The sequence below is a fragment of the Aspergillus clavatus genome, genomic scaffold, assembly GCF_000002715.2.
Source record: "Aspergillus clavatus NRRL 1 1099423829802 genomic scaffold, whole genome shotgun sequence".
Taxonomy (NCBI): Eukaryota; Fungi; Ascomycota; class Eurotiomycetes; order Eurotiales; family Aspergillaceae; genus Aspergillus; species Aspergillus clavatus.
In genome coordinates, this window is record NW_001517097.1 from 1,033,735 (window position 1) to 1,059,385 (window position 25,651).

Below are 25,651 nucleotides of genomic sequence, written 5' to 3' on the forward strand. Positions count from 1 at the left end.
CTGATTCAATTGTATCCAACTTAATGCTGTCTTTCAAGAGGGATGATGCCACTGCTGAACGTCACATTGGGGCATACCAGACAGCCTGAGCATGGAACCGTCTCAAAGCAGCCCCTGCCTCAGATATATACTCAGAATTGATAGAACAGCGCCTAAGTGGGGGAACGGGGCCGGTCTGTGAGGAAGGATTTCGTAGCCAGATAGCGGCCGTTGGGCCCTCTGAGAAAGTGTGCTGCCAGGATGAGGTCTGGGTTTATGTTTCCACGATCCACGAAAGGCCACAGTTCTTGGTAATACCATGAATCCTAGTTTTGTTTATTCTTGCGCCTCCTCTCATCTTCCTAACTTTGGCCCACTCATTCGTTGTGCTGCCAGGCTGAAGACGGCGACCGAGGAGATAAAAAGGACGAGATTGTAGAACTGCATCAAATTCAGCACTGGACCATCGATCAGAGTTCTGTAGCGACAACATACCGCTGTCCTCGAATACTCGTTCTCCTCCGCCTCAGTTCTGGCCTCGACAAACAGGCGACGTAGGTTGGGAAGGTTGGCCTGCCGATAATGGTGAGTGACCGAACGTTTCTTCGACGATGCGATGACTTACCATAGAACTAGGTTCCTTTCTTTAGTGGATGATTTCGCTCAGTAGCCAGCGCAGACTATAGAGCAGAGAGCTAGAGATGCAAGAGTCAAATAATGCCGGGGTGGACGATGGATCGGTGGTTCCGGCATGGGGAATCCTGAGCCGCGTTTAGTGGACAGCTTTCGGTCCACCACCAGAACAGAGAAGAGAGAGTCAAGAGACACCAACTCGACCTAGACCAGGCCAGGCCAGACCATCCGCGCTTTTCATCCTCTCGGCGCTTTTTGAGGACTGTGTCTTTCATAATTCTATTTTCCCCACACCCCTGGCTGTGTGATACAAAGATTCGAACTCTTTGCCAGGCATTGCCTCATCACTTACCCCCGACTCGACCTTGTCCCTGAAGCTCTCGCCGCCAAATTCCCCGCAGTCGTCCGCCACGAAGCTCTCACGTTCCCTCCCAACGATCATAATTCTGCTTGCGGAGGCGCGGCCTGGTCGTCGCTGAAGCTGTTGTATCACCAACATGGCGATGAGTCGGATTCGGGGCGCTTTCGCGGTGCCCAGAAAAGGAGAGACGTTTGAATTGCGAGCTGGTCTTGTGTACGGAGTCTCCCCTTTTTGCTTGAGCTTGATTTGGTGAAACGTTTTGCTGACGAAAAATGATAGATCTCAGTATGCTTATGAACGGTATGTTGGATACTCCTCGCACGCTCTCGGAGGGCTTCTCGCTGAAGCCTCCCGCACCACACGAATGCGAGCGCGATCTTAACACTTTCTCAGGAAGGAGGCCATTCAGAAGACCATCATGGCGATGACACTGGGGAAGGATGTTTCCGCTCTGTTTCCCGACGTCCTCAAGAACATTGCGACCAGTGATCTCGAACAGAAGAAACTTGTTTATTTATATCTCATGTGGGAGCTCCTGATTCCAATCGGTGATTGCGCCCATCCTCTGACCCTTGATTGATCATATAAAGGAACTACGCCAAGTCTCATCCGGACCTATGCATTCTCGCCGTCAATACGTTCGTACAAGACTCCGAAGACCCCAATCCTTTGATTCGAGCATTGGCTATCAGAACAATGGGATGTATTCGAGTGGACAAGATGGTGGATTACATGGAGGAACCACTTCGCAAGACTCTCCGGGACGAGTCGCCCTATGTCCGAAAGACGGCTGCAATTTGCGTGGCGAAGCTCTTTGATCTGAATCCTTCCCTGTGCCTGGAAAACGGCTTCCTCGAGATGCTCCAAGAAATGATCGGTGATCCGAATCCCATGGTCGTCGCGAACTGCGTAACAGCCCTTTCTGAGATCCAACATGCGGCCCCCGAAACTCGAGCGTTGCAGGTGGCATCTAATACGCTGCGCAAATTGCTCATGGCTTTGAACGAATGCACGGAGTGGGGTCGGGTTACTATCTTGACAACTCTGGCGGAGTACAAGACGAGCGATGTTACGGAGTCAGAGCACATATGTGAACGGGTTGCGCCTCAATTCCAGCATGCAAACCCAAGTGTGGTCCTAGCGGCTGTTAAAGTCGTTTTTCTCCATATGAAGAACGTCAAACAGGATCTTTCGGCCAACTACTTGAAGAAAATGGCGCCCCCTCTTGGTTCGTCATGTCACCCAAACCCCCTTTTTTATGGATAGTGCGTGCTGACGACTATTAGTGACTCTGGTGTCTTCCGCCCCGGAAGTACAATATGTTGCCCTGCGGAATATCGATTTGCTCCTACAAAAGCAACCCGACATCCTTAACAAAGAATTGCGGGTCTTTTTCTGCAAGTACAATGACCCCCCCTATGTCAAGTTTCAAAAACTCGAGATTATGGTTCGGATAGCCAACGACCGCAATGTCGATCAGTTTCTGGCTGAACTAAAGGAGTACGCATTAGAAGTCGACATGGACTTCGTGCGGCGTGCAGTTCGAGCGATTGGGCAAGTTGCCATCAAGATTGAGAGTGCCTGCGAGAAGTGTGTCAACACATTATTGGATCTTATCAACACCAAGGTGAACTACGTTGTACAGGAAGCTATTGTCGTCATCAAAGACATCTTCCGGAAATACCCCGGATACGAAGGCATCATTCCTACTCTTTGCCAGTGCATTGATGAACTAGATGAGCCTAACGCTCGTGCTGCACTCATTTGGATTGTAGGTGAGTATGCAGAGAAGATCAGCAATGCTGGTGACATCCTGGCAGGGTTTGTGGAAGGGTTCAACGAGGAGTTCTCCCAGGTCAGTTCCTTGCTTGGCACTGCGACATCATGAAAATTAACAGATCCTTTTATTAGACCCAACTCCAGATCCTTACAGCGGTCGTCAAGCTGTTCCTCAAACGTCCCGAAAAGGCGCAGGGACTTGTTCAGAAAGTGCTCCAGGCGGCAACAGCGGAGAATGATAACCCTGACGTTCGGGACCGAGCCTATGTTTACTGGCGTCTGCTGTCCAACACGAGTGACCCCAATGCCACCAAAAACATCGTTCTCTCCCAAAAGCCTCCTATTGTCACTACTATTCATTCTCTACCTCCCACTCTTCTTGATCAACTCATCAGTGAGCTTTCAACCCTGGCATCTGTCTACCACAAGCCTCCAGAGCAATTCGTCGGCCAGGGCAGATTCGGCGCAGACGCCGTGCAACGGGCTGCTATCGAGTACGTGCCAATCCTTTTTCTCGCCTTTTTCTTCACCAGAGCTGACATCTTGGAACAGGGAACAAATTCAAAATGCTCGCGAGAACCCATTGGCTGCTGCAGCCGCCGCCGCGGCAGTTACAGGTGCTACGCCTCCACCACAATCCCAGAATAATATGGAAAACCTTCTGGATATCGATTTTGACGGTGGGGCACCAGCTTCGGCCCAGAAGGAACCGCCCAGTGGAATGTCTGGTCTTGAAGGTCTTGCTGGTACCCCTGTTCGGGTAGAATCTCCTGCCGTTGGTGCACCGGCTCAGCCCAGCAACAACCTGGATGACCTCCTAGGGGTGTTCGGCGACAGTGGCGGCGCCGCCGCATCAGCCAACACCGCAGCCCCTAATGGTAGTGGCAGTGGCGCCACTGCCGATCTCATGAATGGATTTGCCGGTCTTGATCTTTCGGCCAACACCACATCACCTTCCCCCGAGGCCAATCAGCAAAGAAAGACGAACGAGGACATCCTGTCACTGTTTTGATGAGTGGAGAGAGGGGCGTCCGTTTGTGTCGTTTAGAAGCCGGCCTGTGAGGCACTCAGATTAGTACTATTTACATTCTACATAGCTTCCTTTTCCACCCTCGCTTGTATCTCTCTGCAATAGGGACAAAATGCCAAGACTCAACACAGTCACCAACCATTTATGCACGTGATTTCCGGCTGCCGTTGTCGGCGGCGCTAGTGCCGGAATGGGACAAGTCCTCCCCGCGGCGCTGCGAGGGTCCAAAAGATAAGTTTGAAGTGGGATGAATCATCGCGACAGTTGGCCCCCTTCTCTGTGTTTTTGCATCCATTGAATATCTGACCTGTTCTGAAGTTGTGTACGGAGAGGTCACTGTGATTGTGTCAGACTTTCTTCTATCGCCTTCATTTCCTTCTAGCCTGCCATGTCTCACACTCTTTCGCAAAAGTATCTTAGCACGCGGGGTGCCTCTTATGGGGTATGTACCGTGCTCTGTTTCGCTCTCTCCTTGTGCTTTTGCTAATTGAATAAACTTCCAGCTGTCCTTTGAAGATGTCGTTCTCAAGGGACTGGCCTCTGATGGCGGCTTGTTCATCCCCGAAGAGATTCCGTCCCTCCCAGAGGGATGGGAGACTGAGTGGCGTGATCTGAGCTTCGAAGATCTTGCTTTCCGTATCATGTCGTTGTACATCTCATCGAGCGAAATCCCTTCCGAAGACCTCAAGGATATCATCAGACGCTCGTATGCCACGTTCCGCCACCCTGAACGCACCCCTCTGGTCGAATTGGACGGAAAGCGCAACCTGTACCTGCTCGAGCTGTTCCACGGCCCAACATTCGCCTTCAAGGATGTCGCGCTTCAATTCCTTGGCAATCTGTTCGAATATTTCCTCGTGCGCAAGAACAAGGGCAAGGAGGGTAAGGATAGACACCATCTGACTGTCATTGGCGCCACGAGTGGAGATACTGGCTCTGCCGCCATCTATGGTCTTCGCGGCAAGAAGGATGTCTCCATCTTCATTCTTTTCCCCACCGGAAGGGTGTCGCCTATCCAGCAGGCTCAGATGACAACAGTGCTGGATGCCAATGTACACAACCTGACCGTTGAAGGCTCCTTCGACGATTGCCAGGACATTGTCAAGGCGCTGTTTGCGGACCCCGATCTCAACTCCACCCACAACCTGGCCGCTGTCAACTCTATCAACTGGGCTCGTATCCTGGCTCAGATCACATACTACTTCTACTCATACTTTGCCCTGACCAAGACCCCTGGTTTCTCCAGCGACACCAAGGTGCGCTTTGTCGTGCCCTCGGGCAACTTCGGTGACATCCTTGCCGGCTGGTTCGCTAAGAGCATGGGTCTCCCCGCTGAGAAACTGGTCATCGCTACCAACGAGAACGACATTTTGGACCGCTTCTTCCGCAGCGGCGGCCAGTACACCAAGAATACCACTGAGGCCGAGGGTGTCAAGGAGACGCACAGCCCTGCCATGGACATTCTCGTCAGCAGCAACTTCGAGCGTCTTCTCTGGTTCTTGGCCTTCCAGACGGATGGCACAAGCTCCGCCGACGAGAGACGCAAGCACGCTTGCGAGAGCATCAGCGACTGGCTCACCGCGCTCAAGACCAAGGGCGGTTTCCGCGTCCCCGAGGCCGTCCTCGCCGCTGCCAAGGCCGAGTTCGAGAGCGAGCGTGTCAACAACGACGAGACCATCGCTCAGATCAAGTCCACCTACACCTCCTGCTTCCCCTCCAACCTCGGCGACGGCAGCGCCAAGAGCTCTAAGACGGGCGGCTACATCCTCGATCCCCACACCGCCGTCGGCGTGCGCGCGTCCCTGCGCTCGATCGAGCAGAACCCCGAGATCAAGCACATCTCGCTCTCCACGGCTCATCCGGCCAAGTTCGCCAGCGCCGTCGACCTGGCCCTGCGTGATGAGGATGGCTACGATTTCACCGAGGTTCTTCCCCAGGAGTTTGTTGGGCTCGAGCAGCGGGAAAGCAGAGTCACCCCTGTCCGCGCCGGCGCCGGCTGGGTGGGTGTCCGCGAAGTCGTCAAGGCGGAGGTGGAGCAGGAGCTGCAGGGCTTGCGGTGAGCAAACCATTTGTTTTTGTTTTAGATTTTGTCATGTCATATATACTCCCAATTATCTTTTCCCGGTTTCATCTCAATAAAAGTTAGGTTGAAGGAATGGATTTGACTAGCCTCATCCTTTGGTTGGAGGTTATCCTCTCCTCTCAGCGCATAGAGCATCTCTAGATCATAGAGTCATAATGAACCGAAATATCCGCCTGAGCGAGATTATGATACTGCGGCCCTGATTCCATGTTTCCATGTTTGTGGCATGTAGTGTTAGATACAACTAGATAGGACTTTCTCTGCAGTTGTGCGGATTGGAGTCCATGAAACCAGTTAGAAATTAATGCTCTGCTGGTTAACTAACTTGAACAAGACAAGGTGTATATGTCCGCCTATTTCAGTGTATGTTCAAGAGAAAGAGGATTTGGTTACAACCTATGATTATGATGATAAGGGTTCAAGGAGTATAACACATTGAAACTTCTTTTGTTATGTTATTGAAGATGACTTTTAGATAAACATTCTATTAAAAAGAAAAATGCAATGTACTCGCATCGCCCCCATTATATTACTATTACTATAGGTAGTATCTGACGAACCAAAACTCAGGCAGATCCCATGAGCCAAACGAACCGACTCTTGAATGTATTAATTGTCCAGTTTGGGAACATCAGATCACAAAAACGAGAGCAGATCAGAAGCATTCACGAAAAGTTCAAAACTATCGGAGAGAGAAACTTCCTACCTCCACGACGCCCAACTGTCTCATTGCTGAAAATGAGTAATTTAGAGCAGGAGCATGAGACCCATGACACCAGCCAGGAGGCCGGCAGCGGGCTTGAAGCTCTGGGCGGCGGAGCCAGTGAAGGGATGGGAAGATTCCGAAGGCGACACCGGCGAGACACCAGAAGGCTGAGCGGGCGAAGCAGAAGGAGCAGGGGTTTCCGGGTGGCCGGGAACCGAAGACTCACCAGGGGCGGCAGGCTGGCCAGGAGTAGAGGGGTGCTCAGGGACACCAGGCTGGCCAGGAGTCGAGGGCTGCTCAGGAACACCAGGCTGGCCAGGCACGGAAGGCTGACCAGGAGTGGAAGGCTGACCAGGAGTGGAAGGCTGTCCAGGAGTGGAAGGCTGCTCGGGAACACCAGGCTGTCCAGGAGTAGAGGGTTGTCCAGGAACGGAGGGTTGTCCAGGAGCAGAGGGCTGACCAGGAGTAGAGGGCTGACCAGGAGTAGAGGGCTGACCAGGAGTAGAGGGCTGACCAGGAGTAGAGGGCTGTCCAGGAGTAGAGGGCTGTCCAGGAGTAGAGGGCTGTCCAGGAGTAGAGGGCTGACCAGGAGTAGAGGGCTGTCCAGGAGTAGAGGGCTGTCCAGGAACGGAGGGTTGTCCAGGAGTAGATGGCTGCTCGGGAACACCAGGCTGGCCAGGCAGGGAAGGCTGACCAGGAGTAGAGGGCTGTCCAGGAGTAGAAGGCTGTCCAGGAATGGAAGGCTGTCCAGGAACGGATGGCTGGCCAGGAACAGAGGGCTGGCCAGGAACGACTGGGGGAACAGGGACCGGCTGCACTGTGGGCACTGATGGAACAGTGGAGTTGGTGAAAGGAGCAGGCTTGGGTGGGATGGGCACAACGGTGTTGTTCTGGCCAGGATTCTGGGTTGGGACAGGTGCAGGGGGGATCACAGTGGTGTTGTGGCTGGGCACACTTGTTGGGGGAACAACAATAGTACCGTTGGTGGTTCCTGGGGGCACAATGGTAGTGTTGTGACCCGGAATCTGGGTGGTCGAGTGAGGCGGGACAATAGTAGTATTGTGACCTGGGACCTGGGTGGTCGAGTGAGGGGGCACAATAGTAGTGTTGTGGCCTGGAACATAGGTACTCGAATGAGGCGGGACAGTTGTGTTGTTGTGGTGGCAAGTAGTGCACACTGTCTCTGTGGTCGTGACAGAGGTCGGGACCAGAGGTTTAGTAGTCACAACTCCAGTGGGGACAATAACCTCTGGCGGCTCAGTGTTCAGGTCACAGACAGTGGTGGTGGTCAAAGTCACAGTCTCAGTCAGTGTGATAGGGACCGTCAGAGTCTTCGTGCCAGAAGTGACAGTAGAATGGGTCACTGCGATAGACATCAGATACAAGCTGTAAAGAGATCAGTCAGGGCTAGTCTCATACCTGGGCAGGAAGTGGTCACGAAGGTGGTTGTCTTGGTGACCCAATGAGGCTCAGTAGTGGTGGTCCACTTTTCAGAGTTGCTTGGTGGCTTGATGGGGGCAGTCGGACCAACATGCGGCTTGGAGTTCTCTCGTGTTAGCATGATAGAACATGAAGGGCAAGCTTGCGCCAAAAGGCTTACCTGGTCATGGCTCCCGGTCCCAATGACCCCTGCAAAAGCTGGGCCAGCAAAAGCCACGAGTGCAACACCGGCCTTGACCATTTTGGTGTTTTTCTTTTGTATCTTTTTGAGACAGCAGTTTCTAAACAGCACTGAACGAAAACCAGAAGGAAGGAAGAAGGGAAACGAAGGAAGAAGCGAGCGACCTTTCTTCAGTGGTGAGGTAAAAGAAAAAAGTGAAGAATCAGAGAATACTCGCAGGAGAGAGTCGACTTTATATCTTGAGGATGGAGGCACTTACCGTTTTCATGAGATCAATCAATCATGATAATGGTAGCACCTTTGTACCCATGGTCAACGATGATGACAATCTATCTCTGATTTGGAGTGGTGCGAATATGAATTGCCTGGGAACTGTGAGGAGACATGGGCGACGATTGACTCTCGACCATGGGTAACAGAGGTACCGATGTAATGTTATCGACAGGGACGAGTAGATAGGAGCCATGGTTTGTCAAAATCACAACATCCAGTGTGACATTTCAGAGTTTCATTCGGGTGAGAAACCTGGATATCCACTCCACGCTGCGAAAGACTGGGGCCTCATGAGGAGACTTCTTTGAAGTTCAGCCACCAGCAATGATGGCGTCACGAGTATAGCGGAGAGATGAAGGTAACATAGCCCCAGAATTGCGAAGTGGAGAATCAAACATCCCAAGGCACATAGGCCTATCAATGCAGTCTTTTTAAGAAATCATGAGAATCTGAATGAAGAAAGCCTCGCAGCGGTAAGCCGTTGTTTTCATGACTTCATGGCTTTCATGAACACATGTAAGTGCTATGGCATAATCCGTCATCCGGCCATGCGTTCTACAAAGGGTGAGCTCTAATCAGGCCAGTCTTCTGAAGACAAATGCAAAGGCATAGATGATTTGGTATCTCGGCCGGTGGCGCTATTGACAGACTCCAAGCTTGGGACGATCGGACCACGCTTGTAACTAAAGCTGTCCTGGAATGTGGAGACCTGATAGGTACTCCTCTGCAACCCCTGTTGTAGCTTGATGAGAGAATTAGTAAGAAAGAAGCGAAAGGTACTGAAGTCAAATGAGTAACATTGGCCGAGGCCCACGGTCATGCTATAGGCAGTAGACCTTCGGATACGCGATGGTTCTCATATGTTGGAAAGAGTTCCTGTGATCGAATACCGACTAGTAGCCCCAAGCACCGTAGATTCAGACTTTCATCAGGCCCATGCTCGAAGTGACGCGTATCAGACCCTGAATAAATCGAGCGGCAGCCAATGGATCATAGCAACAGCGATTCAAGGAACAAAGTACGCTGAGAATTAGTGGAGCTCTTGGTGCATTGGAAGAGGATCCATTCCACCACGCCGAGAGAATCAGGGCAAATGTAGGCATCATTCAAACTGTGGGACAGAGGAGCGAAGGAGAGGAAAACTTTGACAGTCTCCAGGTTGAGCCGAGCTTGAAAATGCTGCAAGCGGAAGTAGGAAAGGGGAGACAGAGGTTGTGCCTGACGAGTCTGCAGTTGCATGGGAAGGTGTCAGGACAGTCGGCCGTTTGCGGCTGATCTATACAATATATGATAACTTGATAAGGCTACGGCACGTGCAAATTTCTTATCGAGATCATATCTTATCTATTGGCGATTAGGGCTAGGGCTGATATCGGTCACCCGGAGGTCCAGCGCTCCATTGGTATCACGCGTTCCAGACGCGTCTCGCGTTAATGGATTGAGACCGCAAGGCAGAGGAATCAGCACTCACCGACATACTATTATCACCACAAACACCCAAGATGCCACACTCGGAATCTCCGCAAGGGTCTCCCGCTCGCGACCATGATGAGGAGATTCTTCCCGATGCCCCTACGGCAGAGGTATCTACAGAAGACAAGGTACCGGCCGCGCGCGAGAACCAGACAACTGGAGTGCGGCTGGAGGACATGTTCAGTGATTCAGAAGATGATGAAGAATTCCCAACATCCAGCGCTCCGAACCCGAAAATTTCGATCGGTGCAGCTGTGGCAGAGTAAGCGCAATTTACTTCGATCTTCAAGCATGAGACTCACGCGAATACGTTTTCAGATCCACCCCGCAATCGGCTCAGGTCGACACTGATATAATGCTTGCCTTCTACCAGCGTCTCTTCCCATTCCGCTATCTATTTCAATGGTTGAACCACGGGATTATTCCCTCGCCGGACTTCGGCAACCGTGAATTTGCACTCACTCTTCAGAATGATGCTTATCTTCGATATCAATCATATGCGACGGCAGATTTGTGAGTAACAAGGAGGAGAAGCAAAAGGTCGACGCATCTAACCAATATCTTTCGCAGGTTCCGTAAGGATATCTTGAGGATGAACCCCTCGCGTTTTGAGATCGGCCCCGTCTACAACGCAAACCCCCGGGACCGCAAAACATTACGCGGTGGTCAGATGAAGCCGGTCTCCAAAGAACTGGTTTTCGATATCGATTTAACAGATTACGACGATATTCGTTCTTGCTGTGAAAAGGCAAATATCTGCCGGAAATGCTGGGCCTTTGTGACCATGGCCATCAAAGTTATCGATACAGCATTGCGGGAGGACTTTGGTTTCGAACACATTCTCTGGGTATACTCAGGACGTCGTGGTGCCCACGCTTGGGTGTGCGATCCGCGTGCGCGCAGCCTTCCGGATGATCGACGAAGAGCCATCGCTGGCTACCTCGAAGTTGTGAGAGGAGGAGCGCAGAGCGGGAAGCGCGTGAATATGAAACGGCCGCTGCATCCGCACATGTCCCGCAGCTTGGACATCCTCGCACCGTTCTTCGCTGAGACTACGCTTGTGGACCAGGATACGTTCGGAAGCTCAGAGCAAGCAGAGCGACTCCTTGCATTACTTCCTGACAAGGAGCTCAATACGGCCCTGCGCAAGAAATGGAATTCATCTCCAAACCGGTCCAGCACCAGCAAATGGGCCGATATCGATGCACTTGCCAGCACGGGTAGAAGCAACACACTCAATACGTCCGCATTACTGGACGCCAAACAGGATGTCGTTCTGGAATACACCTATCCACGCCTGGATGCCGAAGTCAGCAAGAAAATGATCCATTTGCTCAAGAGTCCCTTCGTCGTGCACCCAGGCACCGGTCGTGTCTGTGTTCCCCTCGACGCAAAGAAAGCTGAGGATTTTGATCCCCTTTCGGTTCCGACAGTCACCGAATTGCTGGCAGAGATCGATGCCTGGGATGCGGAACACTCAAACGGCAACGCAACTACCGAAGATGCCGAGGGTGAAGGAAATGGTTCCCAAGGTAACCGCAAGCTGCAAGACTACGAGAAGACGAGCTTGAAGCCGTATATTGATTACTTCCGCTCGTTTATCGCTGCGCTGAACAAAGAGGAGCGGGGGAATAAACGCGGGAGCGAGGATGCCGTTGAGGTCAAATCCGACAGCATGGAGTTCTGATATCGTTAGTATTCTTCATTCTTCTGCTGCATGATTGAGTTTTTGTATGGGATTTTCTGGATATGTGTTTTTAGCGGTCTGGTGGGTCATGTCTTTGGCGAAGTAGAGGCGCTCGTGCTTGGTCATACCTAAATATAATTGATTTCACATTTGCAGCTGCAAAAACTTTCAAAAACACCTGGGTAGGATAGCCCAAGGACTATCTTGTAGCTCCCCTTGGATATGGTTAACATCTGAGGAGAGGTTGGATAGTAGTTGACCGGTGCTTCTGACAAATGGCCCTCAAGGAAGCTTTGGAGACGATGGATTGATTGACATCGCCAGCTGATGGTGTCTTGTAGGGCTTGGCAAACGGGACACACCGAAGATTTTCGATGAACTACAAAAAATGGTCCTCAATTCGTTTCTATATTGATACAGGCATATAGGGTCAGGTAACAACTACTTGTAGACTTTCCCAATGGATTTTGATACAATGTACACGGGGTCCGATCACGGACTTCAAAGCAGGGATGGCATGGAGATTGTGAGACTCGGAGATCTGTCGCCGAATCAAGGTATTTAAGCAGCAACGAAGTTCTTGACGCCTAAAAGGGAATGAGGTTAGCATGAGCATCGAAGTCAAGGTAGCACGAGAAAACTCACTCTCGAGCCAGCGGACATATTCCTTCTGCTCCTTGACCTGGATATAGTCGGGGATCATGTTGGCAAGCTCAGCATTGATGCCTCTCTCCTCAAGGTAACGCTCGAGGTAGGTCTGCAGATCCTCGTCCAAGTTCTCAAAGGGAGGGCCAGCATAGAGGCTCTGTCTTGTCCAGTCCTGCTCAGCGGTCTGGGCATGAGCCAAGTCGGGCTTGTTGAAATAAGAGACCTCCTCGATCTGGAACAGACCATCTTGAGCAACGGTCTGGATCAGGAGGGAGCCGTTGCCGGGCTTCTCGACAGTGATGTTGACACGGGCAGGGAAGCTAGGCTCCATGTCGCGGTCGAGATCTTCCAATTCACGATCAGCGGGAGCGACATGATCCTCAGGGTGCTGGGTAACACCACCAGCACCACCACGGCCCTGGTTAACAGGCTGGTGGCCCTGGAAGTCCATCTCATCGGCGAAGGCGCTGTCATCGAAGTCCTCCTGCTCGCTCAGGTTCTGGAGGTCGGCAACCGTAAAAGTGAGGCGAATTCTATTTGTAGATGAGACATGTTAGCTAAGACGCGAAAGAGTCTTTTCACCAAAAAAAATTAAAAAATAAAAAGAAAATAAAAATTTACTTACTCCTCCTTGCCAAACTTCTTGGTCAGGATGATTTCCTGTTCGCCGGGGATGTCCTTGACCTGTGCATGATCCATTAGAGGCTGCCGGCATGATACATCGTCGTGTTTCGGTATACATACCTCCCAGGAGTTGTTTTGCAGAACGTACTGGATGTTCTGAACGGAGGTCTCAAGGTCCTCCAATCCGGAGGCCTTCTCGTGCTTCAATTCATCCTCAAGCTTGGCAACAAGTTCGACGTCACCTGAACAAAGGGATCTCAATGTCAGCCGAGCAATGACATGATGAAATCGAGCGTTGATGGTAGTAAGGCAGCGAGCCCGGTCAATGAAAAGGGTGAATGAGAAAAAAAAGTGACAATGAAGCGCCAAAGGAATTATGATTGTGGTCGCCGCAGTTTTCTTTACAATGATTCATTCAAAGTACATACCCTCAGCAGGAGACTGTCTGAAGACACTGGATGTCGAGAAAGCGGCATAAGAAGGTCTGGTAGCCTGCTTCAACGAAGCTTGCAGCAAGCCATTTTTGGGGACGGACAGGAAGGAAGACCGGGAGGTGGTAGCGATGGACCGCGTGATGGTGCGAGGCACAGAGCGTGCAAGTGTGCGAAGAGACAGCATCTTGAATAGTCAGGCGAACAGGATATGCAAATCTAAAAAGACGATGTGGTTGAGGTGGAGGTAGATGGGAAAGAAGTTTGAAGCTGATCTTCTGGCGTGAGGCGAGGCGATGATGTTAACATTCCGATCCATTGTCGCCCGCGCGCCAAGACTTGGAGCTCTGGACAAACCTCAGGCCATCCAATCTGCACGGCACAATTGTGTCGACTCGATTATCATGGAGCATCAAAAGTGAGCATCCACTAAATTCGAAATATCGTTGGGACAGACAAATGGGGAGAACAGACATCCGATTGAGCGCTAAATGTTATTCTCTACTACTTGCTCCAAGTTGCGAATTGTTCTACTATCCTGGTGATTGAAAGTCGTGCATATTTGGATAACCTCGCGAGCTGCTGAACCTCGAACAATAATCACAGCACTACAGATCTAAGCGAAGTTGATACCTCATTAAGAGGGGATCTAAGATTAGTTGGAGAATGCAATCGCAATTGGCAGCCTACAAGATATACCAAAATTGCTGGATTATGCCCATGCGCATTATCATTGCCAAAGTTCATCTGCTTCATTATATGCAAGGAGGAAGGCGTAGAATATACTCGGAAAATTAAAACAAGCAGCACTATGAAAGTCCCTTGGGCGGAAAGATAGACGGTTGTTTTCCACCGTCCTTGGTGATCCTGATGAATTTCATCATGCTGAGGCTGGACCAGTCTCCATTCCACGCCGTGAGACCTTTTATCACTTCCTCTTGACTAAGGTCAGGCATCCAAAAGCCGGTTTTGAATTCCTTGTTTTCGGCATCTGTCCGTTGTAATAAGGCCTCTTCGCGCTTGCTGGGAGGTCGGCCTTTTCTTCGTTCGCTCTGTAATTGTTCGATTTCGGGAACACTTCGGTTGATATACCTGGGGAGTATGGCTGTTAGCACTTGAGAAAATGAAGGTTACTACTCGAATTGACATACCGCACAATCAAGTCTTTTATATCATCTTCTGAGAACGGTGTCGAGTCTTCTGGGATAGTGTCTTGGAGGTAGACGATACGGTCCACTATGGGAAAATTAGACTCGTGCTATCCACACTGGAGAGGCCATCAGGCAAAACTTACTGTAAGACTGTCTTCCACGAGACATAGAGGCTGAAATGCGGGCAACTCGGTCATCTCGTGTGTTGGCTCGGCGCAATCTCTTCGCATCTCTGCTGTTCTCGTGAAGGGCCTCTATGACACCTCTTTTCTTCGAAATGTGCTTATGCACTTTTGCAAATGACTTCGGCATTGTGTCAGATGAATAAAACTCTGCGTTTATGGGTATTGTCCGAGTATATCAACGACGGCCAGCGGAGTCGAAGCCTCTTTTTTTGTTATAATTTTCTGGGATTCGTTGGCAGAATAATCGGGCGGTGAATTTTGGGGGTAAGACCGCCTTGATTGACCCAATCAGAGCAGTTTCCTCGACCAACCGCGTCTGCGCGTCGAGGAGAAGAAGAAGAAGGAACAAACATTCCAGCCTCGTTGTCCAGGGCCGAGATTCAATACCTGGGCGGCTGGTCAGGTGGTTGACTGCCTTGGATCTGTTTTCCTTCGGGACTTTGCTTCCCACTGTTTTCCATCCCATCCCTCGTTGGATCCTGGTTAAATCAACGTCGCAGTCGATGCCCGTCTTGGCTGTTCAAGCAATCAGGAGGAGTGTCTTGCCTTCCCAAGGGTGCCCATCATGGGCATCAAAGGTAGCTAAATCTTTCATCTATTTCGTTCTGAGGAAAATGGCTGATTGTCATATAGGACTCCATGGCCTTCTCAAATCGATCCAGAAGCCATGCCACCTGAAGAAGTTCAATGGCCAGACTCTTGGAGTTGATGCATATGGATGGTTGCATCGTGGCACTGTTGCCTGTGCGGTTGATCTCGTTCTCGAACGGCCTAATACTAAGTATGTCGTGTTATCAAAATCTCAGCTTGAAGGCAGTGACTGACTTCACTCGCAGACATCTCGATTTTGTCCTCAACCGAGTCCGTATGCTCCTCTTTTTCGGAGTAACCCCATATCTTGTCTTCGATGGCGATGATCTACCAAGCAAGTCCGGGACAGAGTCCGAGCGGCTTCAAAGACGACAAGCAAGCAAAGCCCTTGGATTGGAACTCCAACGTAAAGGGCGTACCGCGGAAGCTTATCAGGAACTCCAGAAGGCGGTGGACGTCACACCCAATATGGCTCGCCAGCTGATCGAAGAACTCAAAAAGATGGAGGTTCAATACGTGGTAGCACCGTACGAGGCGGATGCACAATTGGTTTACTTGGAACGAGAGGGCATCATCGATGGCATCATCTCTGAAGACTCGGACTTGCTTGTCTTTGGTGCGAAACGGCTCTTGTCCAAGCTCGATCAACATGGGGAATGCATCGAGATCAATCGCGCGGATTTTACGGCCTGTCGCGAAGTTAGTCTGATAGGGTGGACGGATGCCGATTTTCGACGAATGTGTATTCTCAGCGGGTGCGATTACCTTGCCAACATCCCACGAATGGGGTTGAAGACGGCTTACCGCAGTATCCGCAAATACAAGAATGTCGAGAAATCGATACGCATGCTGCAATTCGATGGACAATATCAAGTTCCTGCTGATTATCTCAAGAAATTCCAGCAAGCCGAGCTCACATTTCTGTATCAACGAGTCTTTTGTCCGAAAGCGGGCAAGCTTGTCACCCTGACTCCTCCTGAGAAGGATATCATTTTGGACGAGTTGCCATTCATTGGAGGCGATGTAGACCCGGAAATTGCTGTGGGAATCGCACGGGGCGACCTTCACCCGACTACGAAGCAGGAGATCGTCTTGAAACCACTGGCTCCTCGCAGGCCGCTCAATGCCATTACTCGCCGGCAGACTCTTGGATCATCGGCAGAATTGAAGGCAAAAAAGCCCATCGACACGTTTTTCACACCTAAACGTGTTCCGTTAGCTGAACTGGACCCCAACAGTCTCACGCCTTCTCCAAGTCAGCAACGCCTGCTAGAACGCCATGCTAATACATCTTGGGAAGGTAGAGCTGCACCATCTCGACCAGGCGTGGTGGGATCGGCCCCTGTTCCGGGACTTTCTCATAGAATTTCGAGCCCACTGATCAGAAGTGTGGAACGAAATTCTTTCTTGGCACACGCTGCCAAAGTATCGACTTTCCAACCAGCCAAGCGGCAACGCCTATGCGCGGAAACGGAGGAAGAAAGCTTACCTGATCGAGCGGATTGTCGCAGTCGGTTCTTCGCACCCTGTCTGGACAATTCCAGTCCCAGCGGGTTGAAGGCCACTCGAACCAAGCGCAAGTCTAACTTGGGTGTTTTCTCTGATGAGCTTGCTGAGCAGATTATGACTCAAATTCCGGACCCTGAAGTCAGTACCAGCGAGTCAACAGAGGCAGTGGACTCGTCTCCCGGACCGCTGCTAGAGGCAAAAGACAAGAGAGATGAGAAGCCGGTTCTCTCTAGTTTCGTCTTCAAGTCTCCGGCTCACGATCGGATTTCCACCGCATCCAGGCCTCCGGGGCAGCCACGTCCGTCTGGCCTGTCCCCGCGACGTCGACTCACTCCCTTGCAACGCATGGGTCGGACTGCTCTAGCTCGATCTCGGTCGGTGAATGCTCTTCCGCAAGTGAAGGCGTTCGCTCCTCCCAGGATAATGGAACGTTCGGCAACGACTCTGGCCCAGGGCAGTGAAGATATGATTATTCCCAATAGCGATGACGATGAGGAAGAAGAGGAAGATGCGAAGAGTTCCCAACCATTAGTGGACTTGAAGAAATTCTTGTATGCGAAGTAGTATCCAGCAACCATGGGGTCCGTGGCCGGATTGTGTTGGGTGGCATTGGCTACTACAATATCAGCCAAGACGGAGCATATTGGCGTTCTTGGGACATTCTGCATCTTCTATTTTTGCATTGATACTTTTGGTATACCCATACTAGAGTTGGGGGGGGAGTGTGCTTATTAAATTTACGAGGTTCCTGGAGCTCAGTCGCACAACGGATGAGTAGTGGGTGTAAGAGGACTATCCCCCGAAACCGAATCTTCCATTAGTCTACTCCGTAGTAAGCCGACTGTCAAGGATCGATGGCTCCCTCCAGGCTGTGGTGTTTCATGAAGCCTGTAATGATAATAAACTAGTGTGCCTGAATAATCAGGAGGCTGGATCGATCAGGCGTCGATAAGCAGTTGGCGCCAAACCCGATATGGCCTAGCACCATCTATGGGTCCTGATGGGGACTAGTGTGGGGTGCCTGAATCCGCAGGCGGTGAGGCCTGGTTACCGGGTAACGGGCGGCGTAAACAAAGGGGCGTTGGCCCAGCCTCCTCCATTGTATGGAAGTCTGCTCCAGCCACCAGTATACCATCATCATCATCACCACCATCTTTCAGTACTACTCCAAAATCGCCCCGGTCGAGTTTTTCGTTGTGTCCTTGGAAAAGCAGGCAAGGAGGTTTAGGCCACAATTGGCAATCTGTCCAGCTACGCTCTCTTCCCTCTCCTCTCCTTCCCCTCCATTCTTTCTCCTACATCCACACGTTCTCTCGTACTTGGCTGCTTTTGGCACATGCTTTGAATTGAGGCTGATAATTCCACAATTGGGACCCTCAGACTGACCATATCCCCAATATTGATCAGGTGTCGTGTGTAACGAGGAACCGACATTGTTTGAATTCGCTCCATCAACTATATCGCATTGGTTGACGATTCGAGTGACCCATTCTGGTCTCGATCCACAACATCCACATTCCATACCATTCTCACGTTGCTGCAGCCATTGCTGAAGGTCTTGAACATCTTATCTTATCCACCTTCTTCATAGACCTGGACGAAGGACCATCAACCAGGTCTCAGAGGCTCGATCAGTGTGTGTGCCGGACAGCGTCGTGACTGGGGTGCTCTGTGGTAGAGTGACCTTCGCCGGTGCTTCAACCACTCCTTCTCGGGAGCCCGAGAAGCGAGCCATTAGTGAAGAGAAGGTTGACAAGCATCGAGCTATACGTCCAAGATGGCTCTCAAACTCGGTCCCGGGTTTGCCCGTATGTTGCCCGCCAATCCACCCTTCTGGTAGTGAATTTTATTCTCACTCACTCTATCTAGGGTTCATTTCAATGGTCGGTTATCACCATGTGCTCATGGTCATCATTGCCGTGGCAATCATTCTTCTATGTGAGTCGCATGCTGCCACATGGTGGTCCTTGGCCTGGAATGTTGCTAACCCTTCCCAGCCCTACTTCTCGCCGGATGTTCGTCATCATCACCACAGATTCCTGATATATTCTTGATTTCCTTGTACTATGAGCATTACAACCCTGTCTTTGATCGCGCGCAGGTGGCTCCTGGCGTGGTCACAGCCACTGCGAACATCGTTGGAGGTGCAGAGATGGAGGTACGCGTGGGCTACTTCGGCATCTGTGTCCAACCGGACCGCGGCTCCTACATCTGCAATTCGAATGCCACTGCGTTGGCTGAGATTGTCACCGTCGATCAAGATCCATTGAACCTGATCTGGGTTGCATCGACGTTCAAGGACGCGGTAGTCTTCCCATATCTTCTGTATGTCTCATGTTTTTTTTTCTTTACCCCCCTCCTGAATACTAATTACAGTGCTAACTTTTCCAGAATCGTTGCCGTCATTCTTGCTTTCCTCTGCTTTGTTCTCCTTGCCACCTTCCCCGGATGGCATGAGGAGATCGATGCCTCCGGCTCGGAAGCAGAGGTCAAGCCAATACCGTCTCGGCCTGTCTCGCAAGTCGCCCTGGCCTTAACCTTCATTGCATCTGTCTTCGTGCTCGTATCCGTGCTATGGCAGCACACAGCATCAGTCGCAGCCACAACAATAGCCCAGGACATGGGCAACGGGAGCGTCAAGTCCGGGGTAGGAAGCTCCGCCATGGTCCTTGGCTGGTTCGGATTCGTCCTGCTAGTGATTGTGACGATAGGTCTATTAGTGATGATTCTCAGCGCCAAGTTGATAGCGCAGTTGACGGACGATGCATAAGCCAACCACAAATACCCGGAGGCGCATTGACGTCCAGAACCCTTACGACACATGTTTTTTATGTTTAATCTGGCTTATTTTTTTTTTTTATCCCCCTTATGTTTCGACGACAGACACACGAATAATACGACAAATTTGGGATTTGGGACACGGATTTGGAATGGGTACTATGAGAATTATGAACACGGATGAGTTACGTCGACTCTATAGGGGCAATGACTCCTGTGAATGTGTCGGTGCCGACCTACTATAAGAAGTCAGGAAAGGCAACCTGGACATGTTGTTTTTTTTGGTGGTGACTTGTCTAAGAATTCGCTTGGATCTTGTGCTATGTATAAAAGATGACCCCCTTTATTTATCCTTTTCTTTTTTCTTCTTCTTCTTTCTTGTGGGTCAGGGAACCGATGATGGGGGAACTGAACAGATCGAGCGATGACTTACTTTATTTACGGCGGGACGATTTGTTTATCTGATGCCATGACCGAGTACTCCTACCACCCAGCAATATAAGGAATCGACGAAAGATGATTTGACACAAGATATGATCCATATATATTATATATATACTGCTGAATACATACATCAATCAATCTCAATTGAGCGGACAATATGACATTATCCTTATAAGATTTCAACAGATGAAAGGGTATATATAAACCAGACATCATAAACATATATACAACAGAGAAAAAAAAAAAAAAAAAGCTCAATTAGCCTCTCTAATTAAGCATTAGAATCACTTAAAGTAGTATGTGATAGGATAACCCAAAAATTCACACTGCGCCAAGTCCTGGAAAGGAGCCCGGTCGCTGGGGAAATCAAGGAGCTGAATCGGTCCCTCGGAGTGCGACACGGGCTCCCACTTGTCAAAGCTGTTGATGGCGTCGAGGGTCTGCTGGTACCCCCTTGCCTTGAGGTACTCGGGCGCCGGGTTCGGCTGGCCGGACCGGACGAACTCGGCGAAGTAAGCAGACGTCAGCTGCATGGAGAACAGATCCAGGGGATCGCGCAGCGCCGCTAACGTCCCGAAGAGCCAGGGTAGATGGGCGCCGTGGAGGCGGAAGTAGGGCAGGTCGGGGTCGCCCCGGGGGCGCTGGGGCGTATCCGCGGGCCCGCCGAGATTGTTCGGGTCGTAGCCGCCGGATGATCTTTGCAGTTGGTAGTAGTACGCCTCCCGGAAGACGCCGGAGACCGCGCCGGCGAAGACGGTGGCTTGGTCGATGCAGCGGAACCGCAGGTCGGTTGCGACGCGCTGCGAGACGTTGAAGGAGTCGAGCGTCACGTTGCCGGTGTCGTGGTATGGGAAGAGGCCCGAGTCGATGATGCGCTGCGCGTGCTTCTCGCTGATCGCCAGCCCGACTTGGATGCCCTCGAGCTGGGACTTGACCGGGGTCGTGGGGTATGTGCTGAATGAGGCGCCGTCGTGGGCAACGATGCCGAACATGACGGTGACGTTGGAGGTGGTGACGTCTTTCTGGATGAGGTTGAGCTCGCTGGTGGTTACGTAGTAGCCGTCCTGGACAACATATCGCGCAACGGTCTGCGATTCCACCAGGGCCGACGCGGGAACTTTCTTCAGACAAGCGATCTGCTCCGGGAGACTGCCGGGGTTGCAGCCGAGTTCGGAGAATATCTGCGGACCGACACGCTTGTAGGATTCGTCGATCGTCGGGTACGAGCTGTATGTTGTTGCATCGTCGCCGTCCAGCCCCAGGCCGACGCCGCCCCCGAGATTGGACATGGCAATGGCGCCCTGGAACTTCCCTGAGGCAGGCGCAGATCCCAGCAGCACTCTGACCGACCCAGCACCCGCGGACTCGCCGATGATTGTGATCCGCCCCGGGTCGCCTCCAAACTGCGCAATATTCTTGACCGTCCACTACAATTGTTAGGCAAGACTCCGTTGCAGAAGACAAAGCTGTGCGAGACACATACCTCGAGAGCGAGAATCTGATCCGCGATACCATAATTTCCCCTGAGGTCGGTACCGGGAATAGCCAAGAAACCCAGAGTCGACAACCGATAGTTGAAGGTTACCACGACAAGATCCTCGCGAGATGCCAGATTACCGCCGTCCGTGAGAACATCAGCACCGGATCCTCCAGTAAACCCGCCGCCATGAATCCAAAATATGACAGGCTTTAGGCCCTCACGCAAGCCCTGTTTGGGGATGTAAGGTGTTTGGATATTCAGGTAGAGGCAGTCCTCGCTGCCACCTCCATTCTGGGCACACGGCGGACCATAATTCGTTGCATGGATGGTCTTGGCTTTGCGCGAGTAGAGTGTCGTATTCCTGAATCGTTGGGGAGGGTCGGCGTACGGGATACCCAGGAAGCGGAACGACTTCTGGTCCCGGAATCCGATATAAGAGTTGCCCTCGGACATGACCCGGAGCTCTTTTGTGTGGCTCGCTGTATCCTCAGCCACAGACGCATTGCCTGTCTGGGTGCACAGAACCGGTAGCTCAGCGTTTCGCAGCGGGAAGCTCGAAAGAACGAAATCGTCCGAGTCCGGCGACACAGCGAGCAGGCCTTCCCGGACATAGAAATGCGCGTTCGGCTTTGTCTTATTCGAGTGTGAAAGCCATGAGAAGAGCTTCCGGAAGTCATCCTTGTGGGAATCGACGCTCGAATAGGAAATGAGCGACTCTCCGATCTCCTGACAGGCATCCCGAACGTCATGTTGTTTCATGGGGTCCAAGAGAATGGCACCGATATGGTTGGTCTCATCTGACGCATTCAGGTTGTTCTGGTATAGAAACGTCAGAGACGTTCTGTCGTTGGACAGTAGGACATGGTGGCTAGCAAGTCCAAGCACAGTAGGGACCAGGGCCCCGAGAATCAGAGAACGCATGATCACCTTCTCTACATAGACTGAAGGGGCGTCAATTCATGATTGTTTCTCGAAAACAAGGCCGAAAACAAGACGAGCAGATGGTGGATTGCTCCTGTCTAGCGGACTTTAGAATTCGAGGTCGCTTCAAGGCACTCGGTCAGAAAGTCCTATACCTTCGTCTATTTGAAATTCCGTCTGCACGCTGCAGCTCCGGAATCCCCATAGAACAGAATAAGAACCTGCAGTATCCGCCGCAAATCTGGGACAACTGGGGAGGAGGGGAGGTTGAAGACTGAAGAGGGAGGAAATCAGCCAGTGTGGTAAAAATCCAACATAAAAGCCGGTACTCTGGGCCATCCTGACTCGCGCTAATTTGATGCTACTAATAATAAGATCCTTGGAGGGAATGGGCAATAAGTCAATCAGTTAATAACCTAATAAGAACAAAGGGCTGAATGAGACAACCGGACTTGTCTTGAATCCAAGTCAAGTTCATTTGTAAGAATAATAATTGTGGTCAACACAGCGATTTCGATCCCGTTGACAACCGCACAGCCTGATCCACCCCTATGATGGGTCTGACTCTGAAGTCTGAACGGGTAATAGGCTCATAGGTACTGAGGGAGTGGCCCAGGGGGACCGAATTTCCCTGATGAATGGCGCTAAAGTAGTGGGAAAGAAAGATAGTCAATCACCCGCCAGGCTACTTTCAAGCGTGGTAATGCTCTGCACTGTCAAACCTTCAAACGGGGGGATCAACTGACGATCAGCCGACGACTATCAGGCACATGCTTGATGCTTGCCAAATGCTTGCTTTGATCAAGGCTAGGAGATGTGGTTTAACATAGATGGAAGATGGGATGGGGATGGTACACTGGGGGTGGAGAGTTGAGAGAAGAAAGAAGTGAAAGAAAATCTGTAAAAGTTGTATTACGCTGCTGCCTCAATGAACTGTGGTAATCATATCTCTTCTCAGGACTACTTCTCGCTGCTATCGTGTTCCAGGATGATCGATGAAGCAACCACTATTGATGGTGAGAAGGCTTCGTGCGTGCCTGCTCATGTCCCCCCCATGGGAAAACGGACCTCTATAAATGACATGGAAGTTTGTAAAGAAAGGTCAATGAACACAAAATTCTCGATCGAAGTACTGATTGGAAGGGATATTACAGCTACCCGACGCCGATACCGAACGTAAAGGGAACCAAGGGAACCAAGGGAGACAATAACAGATGGATGCGAGCAGCGGCAGCTCTCATAAGGAAAATCTTGTCAGCTAGACCCTAATAATTCATCACAGGCGCAGCACCACCTGGTCCGGGTTTCTCTTCATAGCCACCATCATATCCACCACCATAGTCGTCGAGGGATCTATAGCCGCCAGGAGGACCAGGATCCCGTCCACGGCCTCTGCCACGCCCTCCTCCACGGCCGGAGTGGCCCTTGCCACGCGCAGCTGAACCTCGGCCGCGACCTCCACGGTATGAGCCACCACGACGGGGTCCGTCATCATGATGACGGTTGTTACCCCCATGGCGCGGGTTGTGGTAGGGTTGGGGTCTTGGCTGAGAGGGCGCGCCATCATTCTGGCTAGATTGCGGATACAGGATGTCCTGGTCACGCTCCTGCTGATGGCGTCTCTTGTGGTTTTTATTCATGAACTGGCTCTCCCATTCGCCCTCGTGAGGGTTCTCCTCCTCAACACGCAGGACAACCTTTTCTCCAACAACGGTCTCAAAGGTCAAAGCCTTATCGGCTGGGACAGGATGCCAATTCTGAATCTTGCCCGCATCAATAGGACGAGCGCCTTTGCGCACGGCTAGTACGATCACAGGCAGCGGGTTTTCTGTGTAGTATTTCTCTGTCGCAGGGACAGGCGTCACTCGAGCAGCCCACACCTTGTTCTCAAAGGCAGCAATTCCGGTGACCTGCCACGTGAGCTTCTTACCAATGCCGCCAACCTTGTTCAGGATCGATCGCGGGGCAGGGCGAGGGGTGATAAGAATACTGTTAGCCATGTATTTCAGATCATTGGAATCAGCAAGCCCAGCGGGCAGTGTTGGGGTTAGTAGTTGACTAATCAGCCTACTCGAATCGGCGTTGGATATGAGGTATCCAGTGTAGAAGATGGTACGCTTGATACGCAACCGACCATATGGCGATTTGGTCAGATTGAGCAAAGGATTGCGCGTGGCTTGGTTGTGAGAATTGATCATACGTTGCACTTCGGCAGCCTCGGTTACAGGGGAGAGGAACGTGCATCCCTCAGCTACCTGGATCACTTCAGCGTTGATCGGTTTCCGTGGAATTGGCGCAATCTGTAACGACCGGTTGAGGTCTTCAAAGAAATCCCGAAAGCCCTTGACACTGTGGCAACGTTCAGCACATCTTCGAGCATTGCCGACGAATGTCAGACTCACTGCTTCACGCGATCTTCATAGACTCGGATCTCGTCGGCCTGCTCGTAAGTGAGAACGAGATCTTGGAGGAATGTCTGTTTAAACTCCATGGTCGTTGAGAACCGTTCGCTATTGGGTCCCACTTCTGGCTTTAGGCAGATAAGGTCAAATTCGAGCATTTTACTGTCGACCATGCGGCGGATGATATCGGCGAAGCCACTCTCACTGCGGCCAGTCAGAAGCACCGTGAGGGCGTCCTTCTGCTCCATACTCAGCTTGACCAGCCGGACCTGGATCCAGTCAGTATACCATGCCAGTACACGCAAGCGTTATAGGTCACACAATCTGCTCGTTCCACCAGCCGTCCCAGGCTTGCGGTTCCTCCTTTGCCATGCCTTGCCCTGTAGCTGCGAGCAATGCTGAGTCGTGCCACCATCCTCCATTTGCGAAACTTTCGTAGCTCTGTAGGAATCCTATCGTCGGACCGTTCCATATTTGCGGGTTTGGTAAAGGACTTAGGAATACTGGGCAATGTAAGCTTTGGATGGATCTCATCAGAACGACCGGTCGAGAGCTCTTACAGGTGTTGTCGAAGTCGTACACATGAATCGCTTTAACCTGCGACACCGCTGTAGCGCAGGACAATCGAAGTCAGCAACGGTATCTTTGGCCGACGATCAACAAGAAGGGCGACAAGAATAGTTCCAACCTGGTAAATCTCTGTTGATGATGGACCATCGCTTCAGCCCTGTAATGGTCCGTGAGATTCGTTGGCTGCCATTTGCATGGGAGACGAATCCATTAGCCTGCCCTCGCGCCATTGTTGCTGCAGAGCTGAGCGGAGCAAAGTGACTTTCAGAAATCACAGATTTGGCAGATCTCA

General features: G+C 51.4%; 10 protein-coding genes across 10 annotated transcripts, besides 5 other annotated features; 5 read left to right on the forward strand and 5 right to left on the reverse strand.

The window, feature by feature from the left end:
- Nucleotides 1-1,109: 1,109 nt before the first annotated feature.
- On the forward strand, nt 1,110-3,764 carry ACLA_036940 (putative AP-1 adaptor complex subunit beta; the record flags this gene model as incomplete). Its single annotated transcript, XM_001270914.1, has 7 exons — nt 1,110-1,186; nt 1,253-1,273; nt 1,367-1,498; nt 1,564-2,201; nt 2,260-2,828; nt 2,885-3,246; nt 3,305-3,764. 7 exons carry the CDS (start codon nt 1,110-1,112, stop codon nt 3,762-3,764), a joined length of 2,259 nt encoding a protein of 752 aa, XP_001270915.1.
- A 406-nt stretch (nt 3,765-4,170) lies between these two features.
- ACLA_036950 (threonine synthase THR4) lies at nt 4,171-5,842 on the forward strand (the record flags this gene model as incomplete). Its single annotated transcript, XM_001270915.1, has 2 exons — nt 4,171-4,224; nt 4,286-5,842. 2 exons carry the CDS (start codon nt 4,171-4,173, stop codon nt 5,840-5,842), a joined length of 1,611 nt encoding a protein of 536 aa, XP_001270916.1.
- A 770-nt stretch (nt 5,843-6,612) lies between these two features.
- cspA (putative cell surface protein) lies at nt 6,613-8,252 on the reverse strand (the record flags this gene model as incomplete). The annotated part of the gene is made up of 2 exons (XM_001270916.1): nt 6,613-7,934; nt 7,991-8,252. 2 exons carry the CDS (start codon nt 8,250-8,252, stop codon nt 6,613-6,615), a joined length of 1,584 nt encoding a protein of 527 aa, XP_001270917.1.
- Nucleotides 6,807-6,890: a microsatellite.
- Nucleotides 6,895-7,323: a microsatellite.
- Nucleotides 6,899-7,323: a microsatellite.
- Nucleotides 7,240-7,362: a microsatellite.
- Nucleotides 7,571-7,716: a microsatellite.
- Nucleotides 8,253-9,967: 1,715 nt separating the features above from the next.
- ACLA_036970 (DNA primase subunit PRI1) lies at nt 9,968-11,625 on the forward strand (the record flags this gene model as incomplete). The annotated part of the gene is made up of 3 exons (XM_001270917.1): nt 9,968-10,200; nt 10,257-10,451; nt 10,509-11,625. 3 exons carry the CDS (start codon nt 9,968-9,970, stop codon nt 11,623-11,625), a joined length of 1,545 nt encoding a protein of 514 aa, XP_001270918.1.
- A 561-nt stretch (nt 11,626-12,186) lies between these two features.
- On the reverse strand, nt 12,187-13,515 carry ACLA_036980 (MAM33 family protein; the record flags this gene model as incomplete). Its single annotated transcript, XM_001270918.1, has 5 exons — nt 12,187-12,212; nt 12,271-12,806; nt 12,899-12,957; nt 13,018-13,139; nt 13,326-13,515. The coding sequence occupies 5 exons, from the start codon at nt 13,513-13,515 to the stop codon at nt 12,187-12,189; spliced, it is 933 nt and encodes a 310-aa protein (XP_001270919.1).
- Nucleotides 13,516-14,137: 622 nt separating this feature from the next.
- Nucleotides 14,138-14,791, reverse strand: ACLA_036990 (translation machinery-associated protein 16; the record flags this gene model as incomplete). The annotated part of the gene is made up of 3 exons (XM_001270919.1): nt 14,138-14,420; nt 14,480-14,564; nt 14,623-14,791. 3 exons carry the CDS (start codon nt 14,789-14,791, stop codon nt 14,138-14,140), a joined length of 537 nt encoding a protein of 178 aa, XP_001270920.1.
- A 487-nt stretch (nt 14,792-15,278) lies between these two features.
- Nucleotides 15,279-17,328, forward strand: ACLA_037000 (putative exonuclease; the record flags this gene model as incomplete). The annotated part of the gene is made up of 2 exons (XM_001270920.1): nt 15,279-15,445; nt 15,501-17,328. The coding sequence occupies 2 exons, from the start codon at nt 15,279-15,281 to the stop codon at nt 17,326-17,328; spliced, it is 1,995 nt and encodes a 664-aa protein (XP_001270921.1).
- Nucleotides 17,329-18,541: 1,213 nt separating this feature from the next.
- On the forward strand, nt 18,542-19,534 carry ACLA_037010 (Fig1 domain-containing protein; the record flags this gene model as incomplete). Its single annotated transcript, XM_001270921.1, has 4 exons — nt 18,542-18,572; nt 18,634-18,702; nt 18,762-19,089; nt 19,156-19,534. The coding sequence occupies 4 exons, from the start codon at nt 18,542-18,544 to the stop codon at nt 19,532-19,534; spliced, it is 807 nt and encodes a 268-aa protein (XP_001270922.1).
- Nucleotides 19,535-20,270: 736 nt separating this feature from the next.
- ACLA_037020 (putative carboxylesterase) lies at nt 20,271-22,387 on the reverse strand (the record flags this gene model as incomplete). The annotated part of the gene is made up of 2 exons (XM_001270922.1): nt 20,271-21,413; nt 21,470-22,387. 2 exons carry the CDS (start codon nt 22,385-22,387, stop codon nt 20,271-20,273), a joined length of 2,061 nt encoding a protein of 686 aa, XP_001270923.1.
- A 1,265-nt stretch (nt 22,388-23,652) lies between these two features.
- Nucleotides 23,653-25,589, reverse strand: ACLA_037030 (rRNA 2'-O-methyltransferase fibrillarin-like protein; the record flags this gene model as incomplete). The annotated part of the gene is made up of 5 exons (XM_001270923.1): nt 23,653-24,736; nt 24,790-25,058; nt 25,111-25,292; nt 25,350-25,397; nt 25,478-25,589. 5 exons carry the CDS (start codon nt 25,587-25,589, stop codon nt 23,653-23,655), a joined length of 1,695 nt encoding a protein of 564 aa, XP_001270924.1.
- Between the last annotated feature and the right edge of the window lie 62 nt (nt 25,590-25,651).